At 43.6% G+C, this 27,549-nt stretch overlaps 1 protein-coding gene across 1 annotated transcript; it reads right to left on the reverse strand.

Moving 5' to 3' along the window:
* Positions 1 to 281: 281 nt before the first annotated feature.
* On the reverse strand, positions 282 to 17,990 carry LOC140586887 (cytosolic phospholipase A2-like). The gene is made up of 6 exons (XM_072708378.1): positions 17,734 to 17,990; positions 15,171 to 15,353; positions 12,056 to 12,240; positions 10,629 to 10,818; positions 571 to 731; positions 282 to 353 (listed from the first exon to the last, which is right to left on the reverse strand). The coding sequence occupies exons 2-6, from the start codon at positions 15,256 to 15,258 to the stop codon at positions 282 to 284; spliced, it is 696 nt and encodes a 231-aa protein (XP_072564479.1). The 5' UTR covers positions 15,259 to 15,353; positions 17,734 to 17,990.
* Between the last annotated feature and the right edge of the window lie 9,559 nt (positions 17,991 to 27,549).

Below are 27,549 nucleotides of genomic sequence, written 5' to 3' on the forward strand. Positions count from 1 at the left end.
TTAAATGTTAAAAAGCAGACCTTAATGTAAAGTGTTACTGTACCTTCTCTTTTACTTTCTTTCCAAACCTCCTTCTGTGACTTGATCTAAGGTACCTGGTAGATCTTTACACTAAAACTCTCTGACCAGAATACAGTACATCCAGCGTGCATCCTCATAAAACTTATAAGCAAAGCAGATTCAATTAATAATATACCATTTACATGAGTAACTCAACCATGTGTCTGAGTGGGCTGGGCTTTTCCACAAGGTTCAATCCTAGAAACTGCCTGTTTTCCAAATTAATCAAGGGTGAAACATGATGGGTTCTCTCTCCTGTTCAGAACACAGCCCTTGATAGCATCTTTGATCACCTGGAAAAGCAAAAAGGGACACTGAGGCATATGATTGAGGAAGCAAATTCTCTGCTCTCACTGGTCAAAAAGAGTAACGCCAACCTCACAAGGAATGGCTGTGTTGCAGCTCATAAGAAATACATATCCTTAGCATTCTTAGGAGTTTTAGTTAACAGGTAAAACCAAGTCTGGGAAGATGTTTACAGGTACGGGGAGAAGATGGAACTCAACAGACCTCAATGTTGTTCAGAGTATTGAACTCCATGAGGTCATGCAGTCGAGCAAAGGCTTCATTGGAGTAGCAGAAGCTCCTCAACGTGGAATAGGTGTTTTGTGGGTCATCAAATATCTTGAAATCACCAAATTGCTTCTCTTCTTCATTCTTTCGAGGCACACCTGAACAAAAGCATCAGCAGGATTGCTTAGTACTGGGCAACAAAATATTATACAGTGGTACCTCAGTTCTCGAACTCATTAGAACTCGAATTTCTTAAAAGTCGAACCAACCAGTTTGAAAAAAAAATACCTAGAACTAGATATGAATCACAGAAGTCGAACTGTGAACGCCGACTTAAGATAAATTGTATGCTTGGGGAAATGAGTCACGTCGCACGTCTCTCAGCGGAAACAAAGGGTAACGCTTCAGTCTCAGTCTCGAATTAGCTGTGATAGCATCATGCATGTTTATACTAGCTGAATACATATATTTAGACAGTAAAAATACATTGACAATGATAGACAGTAACAGTAATTATTATTATATAATAAAATACATTTAAAAATAAAGATTTCTTTATCATTTTAATATTAATAATAAACCATTAATACATTTAATTATAATATTGTCATGCCGAGCGGAGACGGAACGGAGACAAAGGCGCAGACGTCAGGGTATTGGGGAATACGGGATTAATTACCGGTAAGGCAAGCAAAACAAGACGGACAATACAATGACCAGACTGGGGAAACAAACTGAAACGCGGACTAAATAAGCAGAACTAATGACAACAACTAGAAACAGCTGATCGCATGGGGTTAACGAGGGGGCGTGGTACACGGAAGGAGCGGACGATCGGGGCAGGACACATTGTTTTTTAACTTTACAAATTGTTTCGATACATTTATTTTATTACTTTACAAATTACTGTTTTGATACTGTTTAGATGTGTTTAGTACAGTATATGCTCTTCTTGTTTTATTCGGTTCATTTTGTTTTTAAATGCTAAAAAAAAACATATTTAGGTGTAATTTTTTGGGGTCCAGGAACCAATTAATTGGTTTTCCATTATTTCTTATGGGGAAAATTTGATCAGAACTCGAACTTTTTAGGATTCGATCCAGAGTTCTGAACGGATTAAGTTCAAGTTCTGAGGTACCACTGTATTTACAAAATCAGCTAATTCATTAGGTTTAAAAATACATTTTGTTCATTAGTCATTCTTGCTGTGACCTTTATTTGACAAAAAATTGCTTTAACAGTCCATTTTGTCATTCGTGTCTTAATGTGACTGCATGTGGCTGCATCCATTCATCCAGCTGTACCAGGCACATAGCCACAGGGTAATATTATGGGCTTGAATTCCCCCCCCCCTTTGAGATTTGTTGGCTTTCAAACAGGCACGTAGCTAGGTAGTAAAATAAGTTAGCATCCCTGTTCTTTCTGACAGTACATGTCATGTTCACCAGGGCACAGACTGGGGAAGCAGGAACAAGACTGGAGGATTCGGGGGAAAAATGGGTTTATTAGGAGGAAGACAAATCAGGAACATGGACCAGAGGACAGACTGATGTCAGTGACCGGACTGGGGAAACATACTCTAACACGGACTTAAATACACAGGACTAATCAACATGACTCAAAACAGCTGGTAACATGGGGATTCCACACGAGGTAAATGAGGGGGCGTGGCACACGGGAGGATCGGAGGACCGGGGCATGACAATACAGTTTGATTTATATGTTAAACAGAATAAAAATACTAATTTTGTGATGACTGGTGTGCGGGGAAGCAGGCGAGAGAGCCGTGAATGCGATCAAATGGGGTTTATTTTTCGGACAGAACAGCAAACAGGGGAGCACACAGCAAACTCACGTCACTGACAGACCTGGGGAAAACAGACTGAGATGCGGACTAAATACACAGGACAAGCCGAAAATAACAGGCAACAGGTGATCACAATCAGGAAGTAACACAAGGTAACGAGGGGGGCGTGGCACACAGGAGGATCGGACGAGCAGGTCATGATAAATATAGTGTTATAAAATACTGTTTTTCATAACTTGATAAATTTCATGATTATGCTGTTGTGGAGAAAAAAATGCCTGCATTTTCAATAAGATATTCAGTTAAACATAAAAGCAAAGTAAGCATCAAATACATAATCTAGAAAATTATTGAAAGTGGACCTATTATGCTCATTTTCACTATTGATAATTTTATTTTTGAGGTCTGCTGGAATAGATTTACATTTTTCGATGTTCCAAAAACATTACTTTTCTCATACTGTATCTCTCTATTCACCTACTATCTGAAATGCTCTGGTAGACCTTTAAGTCACACCCCTGATGAGCCCAGTATGTTCTGATTGGTCAGCTTGCCTTACACGTTCTGCCCCTCTCCTGCAGTCTGCAGACAGATTCTTTCAGATAGGTGACCAATAAGGATTGTGTTACAAGGTGACTTCACCATATCATAGAAGTAAGGGCAGAAATTCCAGCGAGGTTTTTCAGGCAGATTACAGAAGACTGGTGTTACTCCCTTTGGCATGTACTTTGGGTCTCAAGACTTTGGAGACTGTTTAGATGCACATAAAGCCATATAGCACACTAAATGAAAGGGACAAACTTAAAAATCATAAAAGCTTAAATTAACAAAACTATTTTAACAACAATGTCATGTTCCATTTCTGTCTGGCCTGTTGTGTTCCTGTTTGGCCAGAAGAGACACCCAGTAGACATCTCTTCTGGCCATCTTTCCTCCTTCCATTCATTTTTATCCCCATGCTTAGTATATAAGTTCCCGCTTGTGTTAGTGTGCTAATCCAGTTATTCTCCATGTCCATTGGTGTTTCTTCTGCTTTTCTGCCCTGCTCCTCAGTCTTAGCTTAGCCCAAGGGCCCTCCTGGGTTGGACCCCTTGTTGTCTTGTGTGTTGCTCTCTCCTGGTTTGGATTGCTACTCACAATCAATCCCCTTAGTACACCTAAAGGCTGCGTTTTGAATCACTCTTGCCCTCCAATGTGACAGAATGACTGGACTCCAACAATCCAGTGGCCTATATCTCCACTCCGGCTTCTGAGCCTCTATTTGACCACATTCCGGGGGTCCAGTAACTCTTAGGATAGAGGAAGGAACTAGTGTGCTTTGAACCATTTGCGGCAAAGGTGCTATCTAAACCCTGTATTCTGGCTTTGTGCTTCTCGACTCACACCAGCACTGGAACCGTGCGTCCTCACTGTGGAAGTTGCTGGAGGCTACTGCACTACTCTGACTGATAGGAGAAAAGATGGAAGTAGTGACCCCAATCATGGATCCTCAGGAGGTATTATGGATCATGAATGCCCTTGGGGTGGTACAGCGGCTGGTTGAGACGTCTCCATTTCCCGATCCTGAGGAGCCATGTCTCCAGTATCTGGTCTTGAACACCCCACATCTCTAGTTCCTGGTTCTGAGAAGCCCACGGTGGTGCCTCACTCTCTGCCCATGCCGATAGTAGAGTTGGATGTCTCGAGACCGGTCTTGGTCTCGAGACCGGTCTCAAGACCACTTTTATGCTGTCTTGGTCTTGTCACAGTCTCGACGGTCTATGGTCTTGTCTTGGCCTCGGATCCCTCGGTCTTGTCTTGGTCTCGCTGTCTTGGTCTTGCTGTCTCAGATCGACATAGTGGTCGGAAGATTTGGAGCAAAAAATATCCATGACACACAACATAGCGTTCGATAATGCAACATTATTATTATTTCGCCTTTCGCGCCCTTCAAATGCAACCAATCAATGACATACATGCATTTTGTTGTGATTCAGACATTGGTACTCATCCAATCAAAATATGCGTTATATGCGCAAAATAAGTGTAGCGCTAGTTAAACGTTAGTTAAATGTGTAATCACATGCCACTGCAGACATCAAGATGTCAGAATCTTTTAAGCACTTGTCCTTATTCTTATTAATGCACAATTTGATGTGCAGTTTGTATTGGTATATATAGTATTTGTAGTTTGCATTTGATTCATGTGACGTGTGCGCATGTCTTTGTATTATTTGATTAGAGTATTTTACTTAAAATGGTGTTGTTTGACTAAATAAGTGTGACCATTGACTTTTAAATAACATCTGCATATCGCGTTGTTGACTTAACAGGCCTAATCCATTTCAGGGAAGTTGATATCATACAGTGTCATTTTGCTAGTACTACTACAATGGGACATGATGCAATTTCAAGTTTATAATTGTTCAATTTGATGTTACAATTTCATCTACAAATTAAGTATATTTGAAATCGGTTACATATTTCCCATCCTTTAGACAGTTGTTAGAGGTGTTAGCTGTTTTGTCAGATGACTTTGGGACCAGTCAGTACCTGTCATGTCAGTCCTCAACAGCACACAAAAGTTAAGGGAGTCCTTTTTTTCGGTCTCAGTCTCGGTCTTGGTCTCGTCTCGACTTTGTCTTGGTCTTGAGTCGGTCTGTCTTGGTCTTATCTTGGTCTCAATACCCTCTGGTCTTGGTAGTGTCTTGGTCTTGGTTTAGGCGGTCTTGACTATAAGTCTAGTCGATAGCATCAGACACATTCGCTGTTGTTTTGCCTGCAGTTTCGGTGTCCAGCCCAGAGGAGGCTGCTCCTCCCGAGTCTCCAATGTTTGCTGTCATTGAGCTGCTAGAATTGGCCTCGCCCACTGCCATCCTGCAGCTATAGTTGGCTTTGCCTATTTCCACAGTGCCTGACACTCTGGCTGCTTTGCCTGCACCCAATTCTCTGGCTGCTCTGCCAGTCCCAAGCTTCCAACCCACTCCACCTGCTCCTGAATGTCCGGCTGCTCCACCTGCATCCAACACTCTACCACCCTCTGTCTTCACAGCCTCCCAGCCATGCCACCAGCATCTGACTGCCCAGCCTGTTCGGTCAGTCTGCTGGCCTCTAACTGCCTGCCTACACGTGCCATGCCAACCTAGCCTCACTAGATCCTGTGTCTCCAATGCCAGTAGTGCTGCTGGCTCTGCTGGCACCCATTTCTCTGGCTGCTGCATCCACAGTGCCTCCAAAGCACCCATTCCAAGCCCTGGGGAGACCCTGTTGCCTGTTCCAGGACCTGACGAAGCCGCATCAGCTGCTTTTCCATTATCTGCTTTAGTGGATAAACCCTAATCATCTGACAACTCTCAGACACTCAGGAAAAGCTACTGCATGCAGACTCCTCACAAATGGTAATAAACATAAACAAATATGCAAAAACAATAAATATATGCACATGGAAAAGGACCTAGAGGGCTGTTTGGGCAGACAACCTAGATCACAGTAGCCATCTCAAAGCATTGGTTTAGTTATTCTTTATAACCAATCATTTACATACTCATAAATCTGCAAGCGCATGTACCAATTCTCACTGTCTCCATGCATCTTTCTCATTGGATGATTTGTTTTTTCTGCTTGGTCTCAGGCAAATCGGCGCGCGATCACTGTATGAACTGTTTACGACGACGGAGTCAACGACGCATTGCAGACGCTTGTCAGATATCTAGCAGGATAAATATCTGGACCTGCCGGCGACTCCAAATCCTGTAGGTATGGAAGGTGCTGCGACTGGCAATGAGTGCGGCAACCAGCCACAGCCAAGGAGAGCGTAATACATGGAGGTAAGGGGAAACCAGAGGGAGGAATTTATAAAGGTGTAAAAAGTTCCATTTGTTTATGAATATGAATTGTTATTCAATTCAGAATTCTCTCTCTCTCTCTCTTTCTCTCTCTCACACACACACACACACACACACAGGTGTGTGCAAGGGTCATCTTGCAGAGAAGTATCTTCCTGAAACTAAACTGAGTTAAGTAAACTGTATCTAGGAAACAGAAGGAAAGACACATACGCTTAATGCTTAGTCCTAAATGGTACAATAATGTACTTTGTCATTCAAGCAATTTTACTGTATTATGTACTTTCTGTTTTTGAAAAAGGGATATTGTAAATTGTGAAGACAGGTTTTGCATACAGTTAAATGGGTGTTTGATAGGTGTTTAGATGCCCTATTAACACAATTTTAATTTATCACAATATCAAATGGCCATACAGTTAAATTTGATGGGTGTTTTAATGCCCTAATAACAAAAATGAAACAGGGAAAAGTATAAATATGTGTTGTTGATGTATGCAGAAAATAAATACGACTTGTGAAGGAAATGTGACTGTATGTCATGATTGCGGGCATCTCGGGTACAGGAGCGCGGCATGGTGCGCAAGAAAAGGGCGGACGACCCACTTGCGGCTCCAGGAACACAAAAACGGTTTATTACAAAAGACAGAAAAAACTACAAACACAAAGAAACCAAAAGGACCACAAGGGGTCAAAAACCAAAAAGGGATTAATTAGCAAAATCAAATAACAAAACCTAACTACACAACTAATACGGGGAATCTCAGAAACAAACCATGAAACACAAGCAATACAAATCAACTAAACGCAATCACGAACAACCTAGACATAGACAATGAACCACTAGTGAACTAAACACAGGCAGGAACTTAAATAGGAACACTGAACAGAGTAACGAGGCAGCAGGAGTGAGACAAGCAATTAACCAATTGGGGAAGGTGCAGGACAACGAGCAATCGGGAAAACACACAAGGGCAGGCACAAGAACAGGAAACAGGTGGAACAATTAACTCAGGGAACTGGGATGGGAAAACTAAGACTGACAAAGAAGGAAACAGCATCTACACTAGGGGAATAACAGACAGGTAGAAACACAAGCAGGGGCACATAGAACTGAACCAAATACAAATCACAGGAACTAGAAAAACTTATACCAAAAAACACTAGGGAATTAAACAGGTAAAAACACAGGCAAGGGCACAAGGAACAAAACCAAAATACAAAAACAGGAGGTGGCAGGATTCGAACACAGGACAGAAGGGTACTTAGACAATCACATGCTCAACACGTTGAGCCATGTGGCTAGACAGGTAACAGGGGAGAACAAAGACTAACACAAAGAACAGGATGACCAGCAGCACCTGCTGGTCAAACAGGGAAGGGACATGGAAGGACCACAGCAGGGGCTGACCCTGACACTGTATTGCACTTTTTCTAACAAACCTTAAGCATTCGTGTTTAAATATGAGAGAAGTATGGTAATTCAGTAACACATCCTCAGCCTAGATAACTAAGTGTCACAGGGTTGTGTTTATATACAGTATAAGGTGTACTTATGTATAAGGTGTGCTTACGTAGAAGGTGTGCTTACTCAAGGGAATTTATATAGCCAGGAGAAATATCCTTCAGCAAAATCCATTTCAGTATCATTAACCTGTCTGTGACCTGTCTCACTAAAAATTGACTAAAATTAAACCTGAGTTCCACTGACTAAGTCTTAACTAAAACAAAACAAAAGACTAAAATGTGACTTTAATCCAAATACAATTTTCAGTAAGTGACTAAGACTGAAACTAAAAAAATTCTTGCCAAAATTAACACTGGTGTGTGTGTGTGTATATATATATATATATATTCATATGTTGTATGATTGCATTGAATTGAAATTAATTAAATTCTGTCATTCCAATTCAACATCGTACAGGGTTTGGTCAGTTCAAAATACTATTCATAAATTCTGAACAATCCTCGTAAGCTACGTAATGAGCTCACCAATCAAACTTGCTATGTGTTCTGTCACATGTTTTGAACTGGGAAGGTGAATCACCCCTCACGACCTATGGCAAGCCAAATTATCTTTTATTAGCATAAGGCTTACTCATCATCGTAAAAATAACATTCTTACTAGAAAAATTTAATTTTATTAATAAGAATATGAATTCAAGATATCTAAATGCGATTCATACTAGTAAGAATGATCGTTTTTGCTAGTAAGAATTGTATTTTTACAACAATAAATTAGTATTATAGAGCTCATATATTCCTATTGACTTCCATTGTGTTTTGGTTGACGATCAGCACTGGTGCCCCCCAGGAGTGTCTTTACCCCTCTGTTCTTCTCCCTCTACACTCGGAATGTAACGATACACTCAACTCACGATTCGATATGATTCACGATTTCATGATTTTTTAACAGAATGAGCTACAGACAAATTTATTCAAAAATATTCCTTTATTAATCTTTCTAAACTGTGCAAAACGTGTCCTCTTCTTAACAGTGCAACTGAAATTGAATAAAATACTGCTAAAAAATACCTTTACATCCTAACATCCCTTAACAGCTGTAATATACATTAATAACAAACATTATATAATAATAACAAACATTATAATTGTATAATCATGTAATGTTTGTTATTAATGTATATTAAAGCTGTTAAGGGATGTTAAAGTGTACTTGCATGTTGCTTATGAATGTTCTATTAATCCATTAGGAAGGTGCACTGAATGTTCTATAGATGCATAATGAATGCATTATGAAGGTGCACTCGTTACCACATAAACTGAGGCTTGCATGTGCAGCTTTTTAGCGTGGTTTGCCCTTTTAATAATCTTTACTCTGGCGGTGGTGAATTGAGCTCACTGTGGTGCCGGTGGACATGCTGAAGCATGTTCGTTGTGCTATTTGTGTATGTTATCAGTCTTTTACAATGTTTGCAAGCACTTTTTGTTTTGTCTGTGCTTTTTTCGCCGTTTTCGTTTGTGATTAGCGGAAAGCTAAAATGCTGCCACACCGCCGATTTAAGATCGGGGGGGGAGGGGGGGGGGCTTGTCCTCAATTTCAAATTCGCTCTCCATCTTGCATTCGGTCAAAACCAAAAACTAACGTACGACGTCGATGTGAATACGCAGTGACATCTGACGTCGAACTGACGTTGTGAAATCAAAAGTAATATTACACCAATTTGTTAAGTAAAGTACCGTAACTTACTCCTAAAGTAGCGATTCATTTTCCACATCAGCCGGTTTAAATCGTCATACATTTACATCGATTTTTAACTGATTCGTGATTCATTGTTACATGCCTATTCTACACAAATGACTGCAGGGGACCCTTCTGTTAAGCTGCTGAAGTTTGCAGATGACATGATGGTCATCGGCCTCAGCAGGGACAGGTGACGAGTCTGCATACAGGCGGGAGGCTGAACAGCTGGCCGTCTAATGTGGTCTTCAGGAGGTGCCCACCAGCACTGCCCCCACTCACCCTGTGCAACAGCATTGTGTCTGCTGTGGAAACTTTCAGGTTTCTGGGATCCATAATTCCCCAGGATCTAAAGTGGGCGGCCAACATAGACACAATTGTCAAAAAGGCCCAACAGAGGATGTACTTCCTGTGCCAACTCAGGAAAGTCAACCTGCCACAAGAGCTGCTGACCCAATTCTATTCTGCAACAATCCAGGCTGTTCGCTGTACATTCATCACGGTCTGGTTTGGTTCAGCCACCAAACAGGACAGGAACTGATTACAACGGACAGTCAGCATTGCAGATACAATTTTTCCATTCAGAACTCATACATGTCCAGAGTCAGGAAATGGGCACTGCAGACCCATCACAAATCATTTAAACTGCTCCCCTCTGACAAGCACTACAGAGTACTGTACGCCAAAACAACCAGAAACATGAAGTTTCTTTTCACAGGATTTCACTCTGATGAACACTTAACTATCAAGGATCAATACTGTGCAATGATCTGTTATCACCAAGCATCAACTGTACCTCATGTATATATAGTAACCAGCATCTTTGCACTTTGGCCCTGTGGCTTAAGACTCTTCTATACATACTGTACTTACTTGTTTGTTTTTTGTAATCCCATTTTTTTGCTATATCTCTGTCTTGTTTAGTATACTGAGAGCTATGAAAAACCGGAGATCTTTCCTTGTATGTCTAAACATACTTTGCCAATAAAGCTGATAATAGTAGAGGTGAGGAGCATGCACTGATTACAGTGCGTTGCACTGTAAACTGATAATAGTAGCTAGCTAATTTTTTTGTATTTGTGTTAAATGCTTATTTTCAGCAAACCTGCTCTACCTTCAGTCATGCATATTACAAACACTGCCCATTTCATGTTACTGGGCAACACATACTTGATTCTTTCCATTATCCCTTTTTTACTTTCATGATACCAAGTGCCTCAAGTACCTGGGAATTTGAAGTTCCTGAAGTTAGTATTGGCCAGCACAAAGTGGATGATGGTGGGGCAGTTCCTCTGGCCATCTTCAGGCTTAAAGACGTAGCATTCTTTCGGGTCCTCTGGTTTAAACACTGTGGGGTCTATCTTAGGGAAGGGCAGCTTGTTCAGATGGGCCCATTTCTCAGCCAAGCGAAGCTCCTGAGGACAAAGGTCAGAGCACCAGTAATATCTCCAGAAACTATGCAAAGAATTCTGTATAATCCTACACAAAGCTGTCAAACAGTTTTTTCTGTTTAGGAAAAATAGCCCCAAAATACATTAACCCTTTTCATTTACAAGCATACAGCGCTGTGCAAAAGTCTTTGGTAGTCAAAGAAAATGATGTTTAAATGATCTTTATATTGGTGTAAAACCACGCTTTTATGCCTGTCAAAGTGTGTTAGCTTAGACATTTCAAAGTCTCTGCTAAAATCACCCCATCATTTCCAGCAACCATCCATATACCCATGTATTTTTTGACCACTAGCACACCTCATAGAGCTAATCAATATGTCATTGACTTTTTAAATTAACTCAGTGAATTAATTTAGTGAGGTAGTGGTGAAAGTTAATGAATACATGGAATGGCTGAGGAGAGGTTTTGGAACTGAAGCGGTGTTCATCTAGCCATCCAACTAGATATCAGTAACTTTGTGGAAAACAAACTAGTTTTTGTTGTTTTACTCTTAATTTTCATATATTACAATGTTAAATTGTGTTTTCCGTTCTGCACAAATGTGTATTTACTATGTTGATAAATAGCTTTAAACATTTCTTTTGACTGCCTAAAACTTACACAACACTGTACAGTATATTACTTTCCTGAAACTGATATCAGAATGCTCATATATTTAATCGATTTAAAAGACTGAATGTAAAACTCAATCACATCAATGACATGATGACAGTGAGCAGCAGAATATTATTTTGGAAAATAACTTAGGTCAATATTTCTTAGCTTTTTAATTGTTGGAAAAATGTATTAAATAAAGGTCATGGGTTAGCAGCAAAGCTACTAATAAGTCATTCTGTCACGCCCGGGTCGTCCGATCCTCCTGTGTGCCACGCCCCCTCATTACCTCGTGTTACTTCATGATTGTAATCACCTGTTGCTTGTTAAGTTCAGCCTGTCTTGTGTATTTAGTTCGTGTCTAAGTCAGTATCCCCCAGATCTGTCATTGTAATGTTGTTGTATGGTTGGAGTATTCGTGGATGTCTGCCCTTCTGTGCCGAATGAACCCCTTTTACCCGTCCGCTCGGCTCAACTCGCCTGCTTTCCTGCTCGCCTTATCCGCCAACGTGATACATACTTATGTTAAAATTGATTTTGATGCATTTTTTAATTGTATAGAAACAACAACCTGAATATTGACCTTCTGCTTGTCAGATCACTGACCTCAAAGGGTGATGTGGAATCACTCTCCCTTTCGGAATAGTCAAAAGATATTATGAGGTCCACGCCCCTCTCTGGCCTGAGGATGAGTGGGTATGGTAGATTAAAGCTAAGGCCGCTGTCCACCATATACATCTTCTCAGTTGTCAGGTCCAGAGGCTCGTGGATGGAGTTAAACTCATGGTGGTCTGTTTCCAAGATTCAGAACAGAGAAAAGGTTTGTGGAGCATCAGTAAGTATGTTACCCACAGCACAACATAGACACAACATAGAGCTCTCCCATGACATGAGCATTTAGGCTAATATAAATTTTTTTCTGGTTTTCTAGGTTTATTGCCACAATGGTTAAACATAGATGTAGCTGACTTATTGCAATGCAGATTTCGCTGCTGTCATGGCCGGCTCCGTCCTATCCTCGTGTGTGCCACACCCACCTCGTTACCTCATGTTAATCCCTGATTGTCATCACCTGTTTCCTGTTCCTTTTGACTTGTCCTGTGTATATTAGTCCGAGTCTCCCACTATCTCCCAGATCGGTCATTGATGTAGTAGTGTCTCTTGCTTGTTGTGCCTAGTGTGCCTTTCATCCAGCCAATAAACGCTTACCCGTCCGCTTGGCTCTACTCACCTGACTTCCTTGTTCGCCCGCCCGCCGAACGCAACAGAATGACCGATCTCCCTAAAGACTCACCACGGCAGGACGAGGACCTATGGCTCGTCCTACTGCACGAGGTGGGTTACTGGCGAGAGCTGCCGGATATCCGTCCTGAAAGGACAGACCTCCCGCCTGCTGCTGCCGCTGCACTGCCCGTGGCACCATCCGAGGTGCCCGCTGAGGCGCCCCCTGCTGGCCGCACGCCCGAGGTGCCCGCTGAGGCGCCCCCTGCTGGCCGCACGCCCAAGGTGCCTGCTGAGGTCACCGCTCTGCTCGCGGCCCGGCCTGACCCGCCTGTCCAGCCCGGCTCGCCCGTCCTGCCTGTCCAGCCCGGCTGCACCGCCTGCCGCTACGCCCCCTGCTCTGCCCAAGCCTCCACCCGCTGCGGTTCCAGTGACTCCTTGGCCCTTACCCCAGCGAGGCCGACACCCACCGAGGCCCCGCCTTTCTGTGTCCCGAAAGGGGAGGGAACACAAGCGCAGGGCCGGGGTCCCGCCCGCCCGCCCTGCCCCCTGGCTCGCCCTCGCGCGCCTTGGCTGGGGCTCCGGGGTGGCCTGCAGTTCCTCCGGCTCTGGGTCGGCAGTTGCCTCCGGGTCCCCCCTCGGTGCAAGTCCTCGGTCCTGCCTCCGGCTCCGTGTCGGGCGCCTCCGGACCCCCCTGCTTCGGCAGGGCGTCGGACGGCGCCTTCTCCAGCTCTGGCTTCCCCTTCACCGGCCGCGGCTTCCCCCTCCTACCTGCCTATGCCGGTGGTCCCTCCTGCTCCCTCCATGTCTCCTCCGTCACTCCCTCGACCCATTCCCTTGGCCCCTGTGTGGTCCCCTGCGGCTCCTGCCTCCCTCTCGCCTGCAGCCCCTCCTGCCGCCGCCCATCTGGGCTCCCTCGAGCTCCCCTTTGTCCTCCATCCCTTCCTGTCTGGTCTCCCTGGTCTGCTCCTCGTCCCTTTGTCCCTCCTGTTCCTGCTCCTTCTCCTCCTGTTGTGCCTCCATTCCCTCCTGGCCCTTTTGTTCCGCCTGTGGATGTTCCCCCTGTGTCTCCCTTCCTGGTCTGTCTGTCTGCGTTCCCCGTCCTTTGTCAGGTTTTGTCTTGGTTTCTGCCCCTCTGCTTGTTCTGCGTGTCTGTTCTGTTTCCGGTTCCCCGTGGATGTCTTGCATTTTTGTCTTTCAGGTCCTGTTCCCTCTTCTCGTCCGTCGCCTCCCCTCTGGTGCGCCCGGTGTGCGCGCCTTTTGGGGGGGGGGGGTTCTGTCACACTCAGCTCCGTCCGATCCTTGTGTGTGCCACACCCGCCTCGTTACCTCGTGTTAATCCCTGATTGTCATCACCTGTTTCCTGTTCCTTTTGACTTGACCTGTGTATATTAGTCCGCGTCTCCCACTATCTCCCAGATCGGTCATTGATGTAGTAGTGTCTCGTGCTTGTTGTGCCTAGTGTGCCTTTCATCCAGCCAATAAACCCCGCTTACCCGTCCGCTTGGCTCTACTCGCCTGACTTCCTTGTTCGCCTGCCCGCCGAACGCAACAGCTGCCACTTAAATACCTGAGCTGTTGATTGACATATTTGCTGGCATGACATATCTGCTGCTCAGGCGTCAGAAGCATCACAGAACCTCACTTGCCCTGATGTGGGGAGGCTTGATCTGGCAGATGCCTAATGTTAACTAGCAGCTACCTTAAACACAGTTAAAATGCCTAAAGTTAAATGGTCTGAAGTGTGGCTGTGTTTCACTCATAAATATTCTGTCATGAGGATGTTATGTAAATTTATTAAGTATTTTGTATTTACTCATATTTATATACAGTGGTACCTCAGTACTCAAACTCATTAGAACTCGAATTTCTTAAAAGTCAAACCAACCAGTTCGAAAAAATATGACCTAGAACTCGATCTGAATTATGTCGAAATAATGACTTACTGTCTCGTTATAACGACGTATTATGTCAAAATTATGAGATATCTCGTTATAACAACTTACTATGTCGAAATAACGACTTATTGTCTCCGAAAAAAAAATTATCAAATGCGGTTCAAGGCTTCTGTAAGTCAGAGATGTGAGTTCACCTAACTGCACAAAGTTGGACTGCAGCAGGAAACCCATGCAAGATGGGAAGAACATCTGAACTGCACACACACACTGAGTGGGAGCAGTATTTAACCCCCATCCAAGGATGTGTGAGATGACGCTGTCCACTAGGCTGGTTCTTCTTATTTTAAATGGAAAAAATGAGCACTAAAAATGTTTTATAGTTTTATAGGTTCGTTTGGTTTGTGTTTCTTCTCCCCAATATTAGCTACAAGTCCTTCCAGCAATGATGCCAAAACATCTCACAAGAGGTTCATGAACCATTAGCATTTACTTTGAAGCCTGTTAGTTTATAGAGACAGTTTCTACCTATCCTGCAGTCATGGTTTCCATCATCTTTCATTGCTGAGTTTCTGGTCAGAAAGACAGACTTAACAGACCCAGACCTCTGACTTTTGTCGCCTTCTTCATCTCCGGTGCCGACTCCTTAGGAGTTGAGGATTGGACAATGGGGCTCAACTTTAAGCCTTGCATGAAGCTGTGCACCTTGCTGGCCCGGTACTTGCGCCCAAAGAGAGCGGGGAAAGTTGTCTGAGCCCACTGCAGTATGAGGGACCATTGAATCCCACCTGCATTATGCACACAGGAGAAAAACAACAATGGCCACCAGCAGGTATGCACCTTACAGTACAGCTGAATAGAGACATGCACAGGATTACAACCCATATCTACTTCTGGTTCTGACCTGAACATGGTTCGTTGCCAAAGTTTTCATTTCCCATAATACTATCGGGCTCCAAGGTTTCCATAAAACCAAAACATTTCACAGGTTTATAAACTACAATGGGCAACACTCAGTTCATGCATTTAATACACTACATGGACAAAACTGTTGGGACACCTGGCCATTGCACCTCCACAATAGTTCATGCACCACTGCCTGCTAAAGGTGAGGTGATACACCGGTCCGATTTGTTCATTGCATGTTATACCCAAAACACGCCACTGAATAATTAAGAGTTAGGACAACCCTTTTCCGCCTTGTGCTGGCACAAAGCCTGTTTTTTCCGCGGGCAAAATAGTGAAATTGATTTGGACCAGAGCATGTGAGTGGAGTGGAGCGGTGAGAATTTCCGCTCCTCACCACGAGGCTGTTGGCTCCGCCCGCTCCTCCGCTCTAATTCGCACTACGCCGCTCCGCTCAACACCGCTCCTCGCTCCACTAAAATTTCCTCCAGTCAAATCGCTCCACGCTCGCTCCAATTTAAAAGAGGGACAAATAATCTGCATGCTTAACAAATGTCACCTTAAACCGAAGCCTTATATCATAAAGAAATATGAGCAATGGCAATATTGCCACTCAGAACAGAAAATATTTATTTTTAAGCAACATATAGGCAACAACGGACACGTTTGGCAATGGCATTCCATACAAAAATAAGCTTAAAAATAAAGGAATCAGTGAGCTTAATAGCCTAAAGAATATACAGGCTAAGCATCCACGTTTTAAATTCCTCAATTTTTTTTCTCTTGATGCTGCGCGTCTCTCTATAAAATAAAATTTCACTGACAGCGTTACGTGAAATTAAAAAAATCCTATTAGACCTACTTTGAATGACAAAACGAATTTATTTGATTACCAATATTTACTTTATAGGCTTTTATACTTTAATTTACTTTATAGACTTGATATGCTACAACCATATAAAACTTGCCAACGTTTTGCTCTGGCTTCCACCTGTTCGCGTAGCACTCTCATGTTTCTGAGAAAAGTGATTCCAAAGTGAATCTTTACTCACTGAAACAGTTTCATGACATTGTTGTTCTTGCTGTACATTATTGTTATCTATACGTTTGATAAGAATAGTACACTTGTATGACCTATCAGTTTCCTTTGTGAAATACTTTGCGAATTCCATCTCGGCCAATTTGTGTAACAGTCTTGATAATTGTACAAATGAATTCTGGGTAGATTTGGGCACGCCTCAGAGTCGTAGTGTGAGCGGTATCGGAGCGAACTTGGAGCGAGACAGAGAGACCGCTCCAGCCTTAATTAAAAAACCGCTATGCACTCTGACTAAATTCCGCCTGCTCTGCTCCTCGCTCACGCTCCGTTCCACTCCGCTCACACGCTCTGATTTGGACATGCCCATAACTGTTAGTATCTTTGCATTAGGTCATGAAAATAGATGTACACTGGACCACAGTCATGCTGGAACAGAAAAGGGCCTCCACAGAACACATTTCCATTGCTTAGGTGTCCAGCGGTGGTATGTCTTACACCACTCGATCAAATGCTTGCCATTGCACTTGGTGATGTGAGGCTTACATACAGCTGCTTGGCCATGGAAGCCCATTCCATGAAGCTCCCGGTGCACTGGGGTTAATGCCAGAGAAAGTCTGGAACTCTGCATTTACAACAGTTTCTCTTGTTCCTAAATGCTTCCAATTTGCAATAATAGGCACTTACAGTTGACCGTGGAATATCTAGCAGGGAAGAAATTTCACAAACTAACTTGCATAGGTGGCATACTATGACACTACCACGCTTGAATTCAATGACCTCTTCAGATGGACACATTTCTTTCACGAATGTTTGTAAACCTGACTGCATGGCAATATGCTTGATTTTACACACCAGTAACAAAGGGGCTGAATGAAGCACCTGTATTCAATGATTAAGAGGTGTCTCCCAGTACTTTTGTCCATAGAGTGTATATACATACTACCCAGATAAATAGCCTTATTCACCAATGAACCAAAACATTATGACCTGTCCCACATGAAGCGGATATTATTCATTATACCATAGAAACAATGCATGTCTTGGTCTGGGATATAATAGACAATCAGCTGATATTAGGTACTCACAGTCAATATGTTGAATACAGATGAAATGGGCAGAGATACATATCTGAGTGACTGACAAAGGCCAAGTCATAATGGCCAGATGACTGGGTCAGAACAAAGATTGTGCTGTGCACACGGTCCGCCGTGGTGAATACCTACCAACGCTTTTCGGAACATGGGAAAACAGGGATCTAACAGGGCGTGCTGGAAAACCAAAATATTTCACAGGTTAATATACAGTATGACAATGGGCATCACTCAGTTGTTACATTTGATATGTACCTACTGCCCAGATAAATAGCTTCCAGAAATATCAGTACCCCTCAAGAAAGTGAGCAAAAACATTCACATAATATAGATAATACATACAATGATTCTAATTTTCCTCAAATATCTCAACAAATCTCTAGCTATTCATTTCATTTAAAAAATCCTTATAAGTCTTGGTATATCTTTGGAATAATTTATTCTGTAAAAAAAAAAAAAAACGTGGCAAAATCATTGGCACCCTTGAAGAATATTATAAATAAAACCAAAGGAATTTGCATCTTTGGGGAAAAAAATGTGGCTCAATATTAATTTCAGTGTCTAGAAGCTTTATCATTGTCTATGACCATGTCCTGTTTCATTGGGGTAAACATAAGACCATAAGAAATTTACAAACCAGAGGAGGCCATTCGGCCCATCAAGCTTGTTTGGGGAGAACTTAACTAACGGCTCATAGTTGTTAAAATCTTATCCAGCTCTGATTTAAATGAACCCAGGTTTTTGGCTTGCACTACACTAGCAGGAAGACTTTTCCATACTCTAACTACACACTGTGTAAAGAAGTTCTTTCTCAAATTCAGTTTAAAATGTTCTCCCACTAATTTCCACTTATGGCCACGAGTTCTACTATTTAAAGTAATATTAAAGTAGCCATTTGGCTGAACAGCATCCAGACCTGTTAGAATCTTATAGACCTGGATCATGTCCCCCCTTAGTCTCCTTTGCTCAAGGCTAAACAGATTCAGTTCCGCTAACCTCTCCTCATAAGACATTCCTCTAAGACCAGGAATCATTCTTGTAGCCCTACCTTGCACCCTTTCCAACGCACCAATGTCCTTCTTAAGGTATGGTGACCAAACCTGCACACAATATTCTAGGTGGGGTCTTACCAAGGAATTGTATAATCGTAGCATCACCTCCCTTGACTTAAGCCCTCCACCAAACCCCCATGAATCCTAACTGAATGGGTCGCTTTTTGCTGTGAATTTTGGGAGTCTGTGCAACGTCGGGACCACAGCTCTCGCGTTACTTCTAAAAGGGGAAGGAATTATATTCAAAGTCTTTAATAGTGCCCGATTTTAACTAACGACCAAATTATGTCGATATAAACTGTATTGTGTCCTCCTTTATCTGGTTTTGATAATATATCGATATTCCGTAAATATCCGATAAACAGCCCAGCACTAATTGGTCCGTCTTGTTTCATTGTCACCCCGAAACTTGTGTGGATTGCTCCAGAAAACAGCCCTGGTTCCATTAGCCCCGGTAAGAATGGCAAAACGATGGCCAGAGTAACTCAACACTTGAAGAATGAAAGTCAGAATAGGGCTGTCTGGTGTTGTTGAGTCTTGTATTCTGTGACAATCATCTTGTTTTGGAAGTGTGTGTCTTGGAATACTTAAAAATAAAATATTCATAAGGGATGGATGGAGTTTTACTTACTGTAATAGATCATGTTTGTTACCATGAAACGGTAAACATACAGGGCTCTAATCCACATGGTTACTGTATTGTATAATGGAATCGGTAAATTCTGCTTCTTTGATGTGTTTAAACATCACAGATAATCATTGTGAAATAGTAAAATAACAGGTGAATATGTCCCCATAATTTAAATCAGAAAAGGCAGAATTCTTACTTTAGGTACTCTGAGAGTAAAGAAATAATGCAATTTATGGAAGGCGCAAGATATATGTATATTGGTTTGTATATTTAGTGTCTGCCCTGTGCTGCCTTATGCTGTTTTACACAGTCTTAATTACTTCTGTGTAAGAAGCGAAATTTTCTTTGTGTTATCCATATGTTGACTATGTGCAGCTGTCTTTTTATGTCTGCACATTGAGCCTGGAGATACGCAATTTTGTACAGCTATGCTTCCGTTGTTGTACTGTTGTATGGTGTGAATGACAATAAAGTTCACTTATATAAATTATTTGATTCAATAGTCAGTTCCTGATGCCAGCATTTGGATTGAGTGGGCTGCTAGCCTTGGTGCACATGAACCTTTCCAGCGTTGCTATTCTCTATAGTAAATGCTGTTCTGCATATCAGGCAATCTGTGCACTGACTGGTGTGTTTTTATAGGTGAAGTACCCCTACGGAAATGCAGGCGGCCCAATCCGGGACCAGCGCATAAGTCTCCCAAGCATTCGTTTCCTGTCTCCAATGAGACATGTGAGGCTGTGAGGTCCTGGAGCTCAGCGAGCAATTTCATTTTCATTATATTTACATACTTGCAGAAGCCATATTGATAGATAAATATTTATCTGAAAAGTTTAACATCACTAATTGAAGGACTAAGGCAGCAAGAAAACGCATTTAAAAGTTTTGTTTTCCTCCTCGTTTAAAAATGGCTAGTCGCTCACAGAAACCTGCTACAGCTAGCAAGAAGGCTACCACTGAGGGTGATGCACAGCAACTTTCTTCGGATTCGGTTGAGAAAATTATGACAGCGATACACAATAGATACACAAACTGCTGTCCTCTGGCAAGAAATAACTTCTATCCGCCAAGAGTTGCATTCTACGGCTAGCTCCTTACAGACTGCTAATGCACAGCATTCCAAGCGTTTGGACGACCTCGAGCAGTCTACCATGGCGTGGAGCTCTACAGTCTTTACTTTGGAAACTGCCGCAAAAAAACTGCAGTCAGATGTGTGTAACCTGACAACTAAATGCATGGATTTGGAAGCCCGTAGCCGGCATCAGAATATTTGGCTTGTTGGAATAGAGGAGGGCTAAGAGGGGACCAACCCGTGGCAATTCTGCGCGACTGCTTTGAAGGAGATACCGAACCTGGAGGAAACTCCACGTCTGGACCGGGGCCACCGTTCATTAGCACCGAGGCTGCGGGAAGGGGAGAGGCCAAGACCATTCATAATCCGCGTACATCATGGTGACATGAAGGATCGCATCCTTCGCCTCTCCAGCCAGAAGAAGCAGCTGTTTTACAAGGAGAAGCGTGTGCACATCTTTCCGGACTTCACTCCGGAGATAGCAAAGAAGTGAGCTGCCTTTAAAGAGGCAAAGCAGCTCCTTAGAACTGTTAAGGATGTGAAATTTGGTCTCCGTTATCCAGCTACATTTGATGGCGAGGAAAAAACCTTTACCGATCCTCATCGCGCCATCTCGTATATAAAGACTACCATTCTCCTCCATCATGATCAGGTACAGACATAACTTTCAAAAACGGTCAGTGTTTTTTAAGTGACCGAACTGTACAGGTTTATTTCACCGTCAGTGTCAAAGTTGAATTAACCAGGTCTATAGCCTACTAAATGCAGATAGTGCTATGTTGCTCAATTTATGAGAAAGAGATTTATTTTCCCTTTTTTCTCTCGGTTCTTATTAGTCTATGGCAAGGTTTGGTGTAGGCACTTTTTTCAACATGCCAGGAATTCTTGTTCTCTTCCTCATATAAATAGGCTATGTGTTATGTTCGCTGGCGAGTGGGGAAGCAGGCGAGTAGAGCCAAGCGGTCAGGCAAACGGGGTTTATTCAGGGAAGACAGGGTAAACAAGCACGGACTGGCACGAGACTTGACAACATCAATGACCGATCTCGGAAACAGTGGGAGACGCGGACTAATATGGACAAGATATGGTGAACAGAACAGGCCAGGATGAGAACAATTAGGGATGAACACGAGGTAACGAGGTGGGCGTGGCACACATTAGGAGAGGACGGAGCAGTGCATGACATAACCCCCCCCCAAAGGCGCGCACACCGGGCACGCCCGAGAGGGGCCCAAAACCTGGAAGACAGAAGCAAAACATCAACCAGACACCGGAAACAGGACAGAGACACAGAACAGGAACAAGGACGAAAAGAAAGACAGGACACGACAAAGAACAGGAAAGGCAGACAGGCAGACAGAGAAGGGAAACACAACAGGAACACCCACAGGTGACACGAAGGGGCCAGGAGTGAACAAAGGAACCAGAGGGGGACGAGGAGCAGAGACAGGAGGGACAAAGGGACGAGGAGGGAACAGAGGAGACACAGAGGGCGGAGGAGCAGAGACAGGAGGCAGAAAGGGAAAGGGAGGAGGAACAAGGGGCACCTGAAGGACCCCAGACAGGCGACGGGCAGCGGCCGGAGGGGCCACAGGCGAGAGGGAGAAGGGAGCAGGAGGGAACCACACAGGGGCCGAGGGAACGGGACGAGGGAGAGACGGAGGGGACACGGAGGGAGCAGGAGGGAACACCAGCGAAGGCGGGCAGGAGGGGGAAGCCGCGGCAGGCGATGGCGCAGCCGGAGCCGGCGAAGGCGCCGCCCGACGCCCCGCCAAAGCAGGGGGGCCCGGAGGCGACCGACATGGAGCCGGAGGTGACGCCGAGGACCAGGCACCGAGGCACCGGGAGGGGATCCGAAGGCGACCGCCGACCCCGAGCCGGAGCACCCGCAGGCAGCCACCGAGCCACAGCCAGGGGCCGAACGGGCGAGTCAGGGGGCAGGGCGGGTGGGACCCGGGCCCGACGCCTGTGTCCCCGTCCCTTACGGGACACCGAAAGGCAGGGTCTTTGGGGGTGTTGGCCTTGCCGGGGCAAGGGCGGGGGAGTCATAGGAGCTGAAGTGGGTGGAGGCTCGGGCAAAGAAGGGGGCGTGGCAGCAGGCGGTGCAGCCGGAGCCTCAGCCAGGACTGGCGAGCTGGGCTGGACGGGCTGGACAGAAGAGCTGGGCTGGATGGGCAGAGAGGCGGCCTCAGGCAGGGCCGCGGGCAGGACGGGAGTGGCGGCCTCAGGCAGGGCCGCGGGCAGGACGGGAGAGGTGGCCTCAGGCAGGGCCGCGGGCAGGACGGGAGAGGCGGCCTCAGGCAGGGCCGCGGGTGTGTGGTCAGCAGGGGGCGCCTCGGCGGGCGCCGTCTTCACTTGGTCAGCAGGGGGCGCCTCGCCAGGAACCTTGGGCGTGTGGCCAGCAGGGGGTGCCTCGGCGGGCGCCGTCATCACTTGGCCAGCAGGGGGCGCCTCGGCGGGCACCTTGGGCGTGTGGCCAGCAGGGGGCGCCTCGGCAGGCGCTTCGGGCGTGCGGCCAATAGGGGGCGCCTCGGACAGAGCGGCTTCCTCCGCTGCAGGCGGAGGCGAAGCCAGGCCCTCGGGTGGAGCTGCAGCGGGCACCCTCAGTTCCTGGCCAGCAGGGGGCGCCCCGACGGGAGCCGCCATCACGCGGCCAGCAGGGGGCGCCGCCATCATGCACCCAAAGCGCACCCAAAAGGAGCGCACCCAAAAGGATCTTACACGCTGGTCCACACTGCCATTATCATTAGCTGGGCGAATTAGTATAATTAAAATGAACATCCTTCCCAAGTTCCTATTTTTATTCCAGTGTATTCCCTGTTTTCTTACAAAAACATTTTTTACAAAACTTGATAGAGTTATTTCAACTTTTATCTGGAATAATAAAACACCTAGAATCAGGAAGTTGTTTCTGCAAAGACCTAAAAGATATGAAGGAATGGCTCTGCCAAATTTTCTAATTTATTATTGGGCTGCTAATATCAAATGCCTACTGAATTGGCGTTGGGACACATCCTCTATTGATCTTCCAGGCTGGCTGCAAATCAAATCTACTTCTTGTGGTCCAATCTCACTTTCAGCTCTTTTGTGTTCATCTATTCCTTTACATGCACCCCAGACCTGCCGGAATCCAGTAGTGCTTCATTCACTAAGAATCTGGTCTCAGTTTCGTAAACATTATGGCCTAGCCTCCATGTCTGTTTACGTCCCTGTCATGGCCAACCTGCTATTTCCAGCTTCTCTATTAGATAATGCATTCAGACAATGGTTTAAAAATGGAGTGTTGAATATTATGACGTTATATAAGGATGGCGTCTTCATGTCATTTGATCAGGTTAGACAGGAGTTTGCTCTGCCAGCAAATCACTTTTTCAGATACCTACAAGTTAGACATTTCATACAGAATAACATCAGTCATTTTCCTTCACTACCTCAGACATCATTTCTTGATTCAATCATAGAAACTCAGCCAGAGGTTAGGGGAACCGTCTCAAAGCTGTACACAAATATATTTGACATGGAAGGTTCTTCACTGACAATAGTAAAAGAAAATTGGGAGAAGGATATGGGTACAACTATTAATGATGATCAATGGTCTAACATACTTCAAAGAATCCACTCCTCCTCTATTTGTTCGAGGCACTGCCTCATTCAGTTCAAGATTGTACATAGACTTCACATGTCTGGGGTTAAGTTATCCAAGATTTACCCGGGGGTTAATCCTATTTGTGACAGATGTAGACAAGCACCTGCTACTCTCTTTCACACTTTTTGGTCATGTCCAAGTATGACTGCATTCTGGTCTTCAATATTTGAGGTGTATTCTGTGATTTCGGGGGTAACATTTGACCTTGGTCCTTTTATCGGACTTTTTGGCGTACCATTGAATGATCTCCTATTACGAAAGACACAATTAAATTGTATAGCCTACTCCTCCCTTTTGGCTCGGCGACTCATTCTTTTAAATTGGAAAAATGAGGAAACCCCCCTCCTTTGGCAGATGGATATGTGGTGTCATGTTTTTCCTTAAGATTGAAAAGATTAGATATGCATTGCATGGATAAGTGGGAAAGTTTGATATGGTATGACATCCTTTTATTTCTCATATAGAACAGCTGACAATGCACCTTGACTCTGGATAATGTGTGATGTGTACAAAGTAACTGAGTGACTACTCTGGACCCTGTGTTTTTTTTTTTAATTTGTCTTGTGGTGTTGTGTTTATTTGTCTTAATGCTTGTATCCGTGGGGGGTTTTTGTATGTCTGAAAAAACCAATAAAAAATACATTGACAAAAAAAAGAAACAATTGCATAACATAGGATACCATAAAATCAAGATAGGATAGGTTAAAAGAAGAAGTTTAAGATAAAATTGTATAAGATAAAGGATAAGATTAAGATAATGATAAGTAGAGATAAGGTTAAGATAACATTATATAACATAACATAGGATACGATAAAATTAGGATAGCTTACGATAAGGTTAGAATAAGATTGTATAGCATAAAATAATATATAATATTATATATAAGGATAGGATAGGTTGTATAACATTAGATAACATAGGATATGATAAAATTAGGATAAGATTGTAAAAATCGAACGCGAGAAACCGTGAAATTTACGTGACGTCCCCTTGTCCGCAACTGAAAGCGAACACGGAAAAGTGAAGCATCAATTGGCCTTAAGTGTCACGCCAGATGCGTTAGTTGGCAACCCTGTTAAGCCCCCTAGACCCCGTCCATGAAAGAATCATGATGGCCATTGAAAGGATGCAGGCAGACACTGGAAACAGTATTGAACGCCTGGTCCAGACCATTCAAAAAAATCCCCCTGGCCCGGCGTCCATGGAGAACATGTGTTTTGAGAAGCCCTGCAGGACAGTGCAAGAGCTTGAGGGATTCAAATTGCAGTTGGAGGGCCCAGAACAAAAACAAAAGATGGTATGTTGATATGCCATATTGCTGTTTAAAAGGGTTTGTCTAATAGCAACACTAAGAATTGTTTTTAAGTATTTATCTTCATATGTTGTATAGATCCGTTTTTTTAGTCTGATGGGAGGCTGCAGCATTGGGGACGTTGTGAGGAGAATCCTCAGAAAGATAGCTACAAACGAGGTCTGGTCACGTTACGGCCTGAAAGGCCGAAAAGGAAAGCTGTCCTTCTTGGGAACAGCACTCCACCATGTTGTTTTAAGTAAGCTTCTAAAAGACCCTTCTTCTTATAATCATGCATATGTTTGAAACAGAAAATTAAAAACCACATATATCGCTAAATGAATTACCTAGTATGTTAAACGGTTAGATTTCACAAAATGTTGTCCATTACATTGCATAGACCCATTATTTAATATTTATTAAATACTGCATTTTTTCTAGGAGCTTGTGCTGCACAATTTCCGAGGTTTAGCGAGAAGGACATTGAAAATTATATAGGGGATACCCTAAAACACGCACCTCACCGTGCAAAGATCCACCCGATACCTGTAAGTTTTTTTTGTTTTTCTTCGGAGCAGTTAACACTTAAAACTGCACTGCACATTGATGCCATTTTTAAATTCATAGTACCTGTTCACTTAAATCGGACAAGCCAAGGTTGTCACGCCCAGCTCGTCCGATCCTCGTGCGTGCCACGTCCCCTCATTACTCACGTGCACTACCCCGATTGTGATCACCTGTTTCCTGTTATTTCGGCTTGTCTTGTGTATTTCAGTCCGCGTTCGAGTCTGTTTCCCCAGGTCTGTCATTGATGTTGTTAACCGAGTGCTCCCTTGTCTGCTTGTTCTCCATAATAAACCACGTTGCCCTTGGATTGCAGTCTCCCTGATCCTGCTATCCCGCACCCCACTCGCTCGCCCGTCACCCGGTCGTGACAAAGGTGCTGTAACATTTTATGGCAACATAGGAGGACATCCAAGATATTAGTGTAACTCGTTACTTTTATTACCCTTCACCTTGTCTCTCTATTAAACCTTTGTTTCTGTCACAAATTCATGGACACCTACTCATAGTCTAACCACTAATAATCTCACTTTTCTCTTATATTTCCACACTTTACATGGCAAACACATTTGGTTAATATGCTAAGTTACCTCATAGCCTGTACACCTAAGGGTAATCAAAAGCAATTAAAAAGTAAATGAAGTGACTGGAAAATATTGTTATTTATGATTTTCAGGCAGCGGAAGAAGAACCTGGGCCATCTACACGACGACAAATTCAAGACAGTGACTGAGTTTTCTCTCAAACATTTCTTTTTTATTGATAGTGTTTTTGGATGGTTTCAGCTCAGTTTGAGAAAAGAACATTTTAGATGTTACTACAATGACTGAAATAATTGTTTCATGTAAATAATTTGTTTAAATAATTGTTATAAATAATTGTCATTTTTGGTCCAAAACCAAAACATCTCTCTCTCTCGCTCGAATTATGAACAATAAAAGAAATAATAAGAACTGAAATGCATTGGATATAATTGTTTTATAGCGTAAACACATTTTGGTATTATTGCATATATTAAACTTTAAGTCACCTAAATGTTGTGCAAAAGTCCCTGTAATATTACTAAAGTTCTGCAAACGATCTGAGTTGTGCTGTACGAAAAATCCACCTGCACACATCATTGCGATGTGCGCATGCACAATATTACTCATCGGATTAGGTACTGTTTTGTGTCTGTTGTTGCAGCTCGGGGCAACACCACTAACCTATTTGTCATACTATGTTAATTGGTAGATAATAACAAGTCCTATTTCATTACAGGTTATTTCGGGTAATCTCTCCTTTTCTGTTGTATAAAAATCTCAATATTACTCACGGAAATATCACATATGGCAATGTGATCGTACAGCCCTAGCTTTGAGAAGGTGGTGCAAGAACTAAAAAATAACATTCCAGGTAGGTCCCCTAAAGGTTACTGTAATTGTCACTCAGGATCTATAAAAATCCTGGGAAAGTGATGAAAAGACCAAATAGGACCAAAAAGAACATTAAAGTTTGGAGCCCGAAACGTTCCCAACACGTCCTGAAAGTTCCCCGAATGTTCCGAAAATGATGTTCCCCGAACGTCTAAAGAACTCCACATCGTGACATCCCGGGAACGTTCTGGGAAGGTTACACAGCAACGTCCTTTACACTAATGGGTATGTTCTCTGAATGTACGAGGAACGTACAATTTCTAACTGGGTAGACTC

This window comes from Paramormyrops kingsleyae, unplaced genomic scaffold (genome assembly GCF_048594095.1).
Source record: "Paramormyrops kingsleyae isolate MSU_618 unplaced genomic scaffold, PKINGS_0.4 ups79, whole genome shotgun sequence".
NCBI lineage: Eukaryota > Metazoa > Chordata > Actinopteri > Osteoglossiformes > Mormyridae > Paramormyrops > Paramormyrops kingsleyae.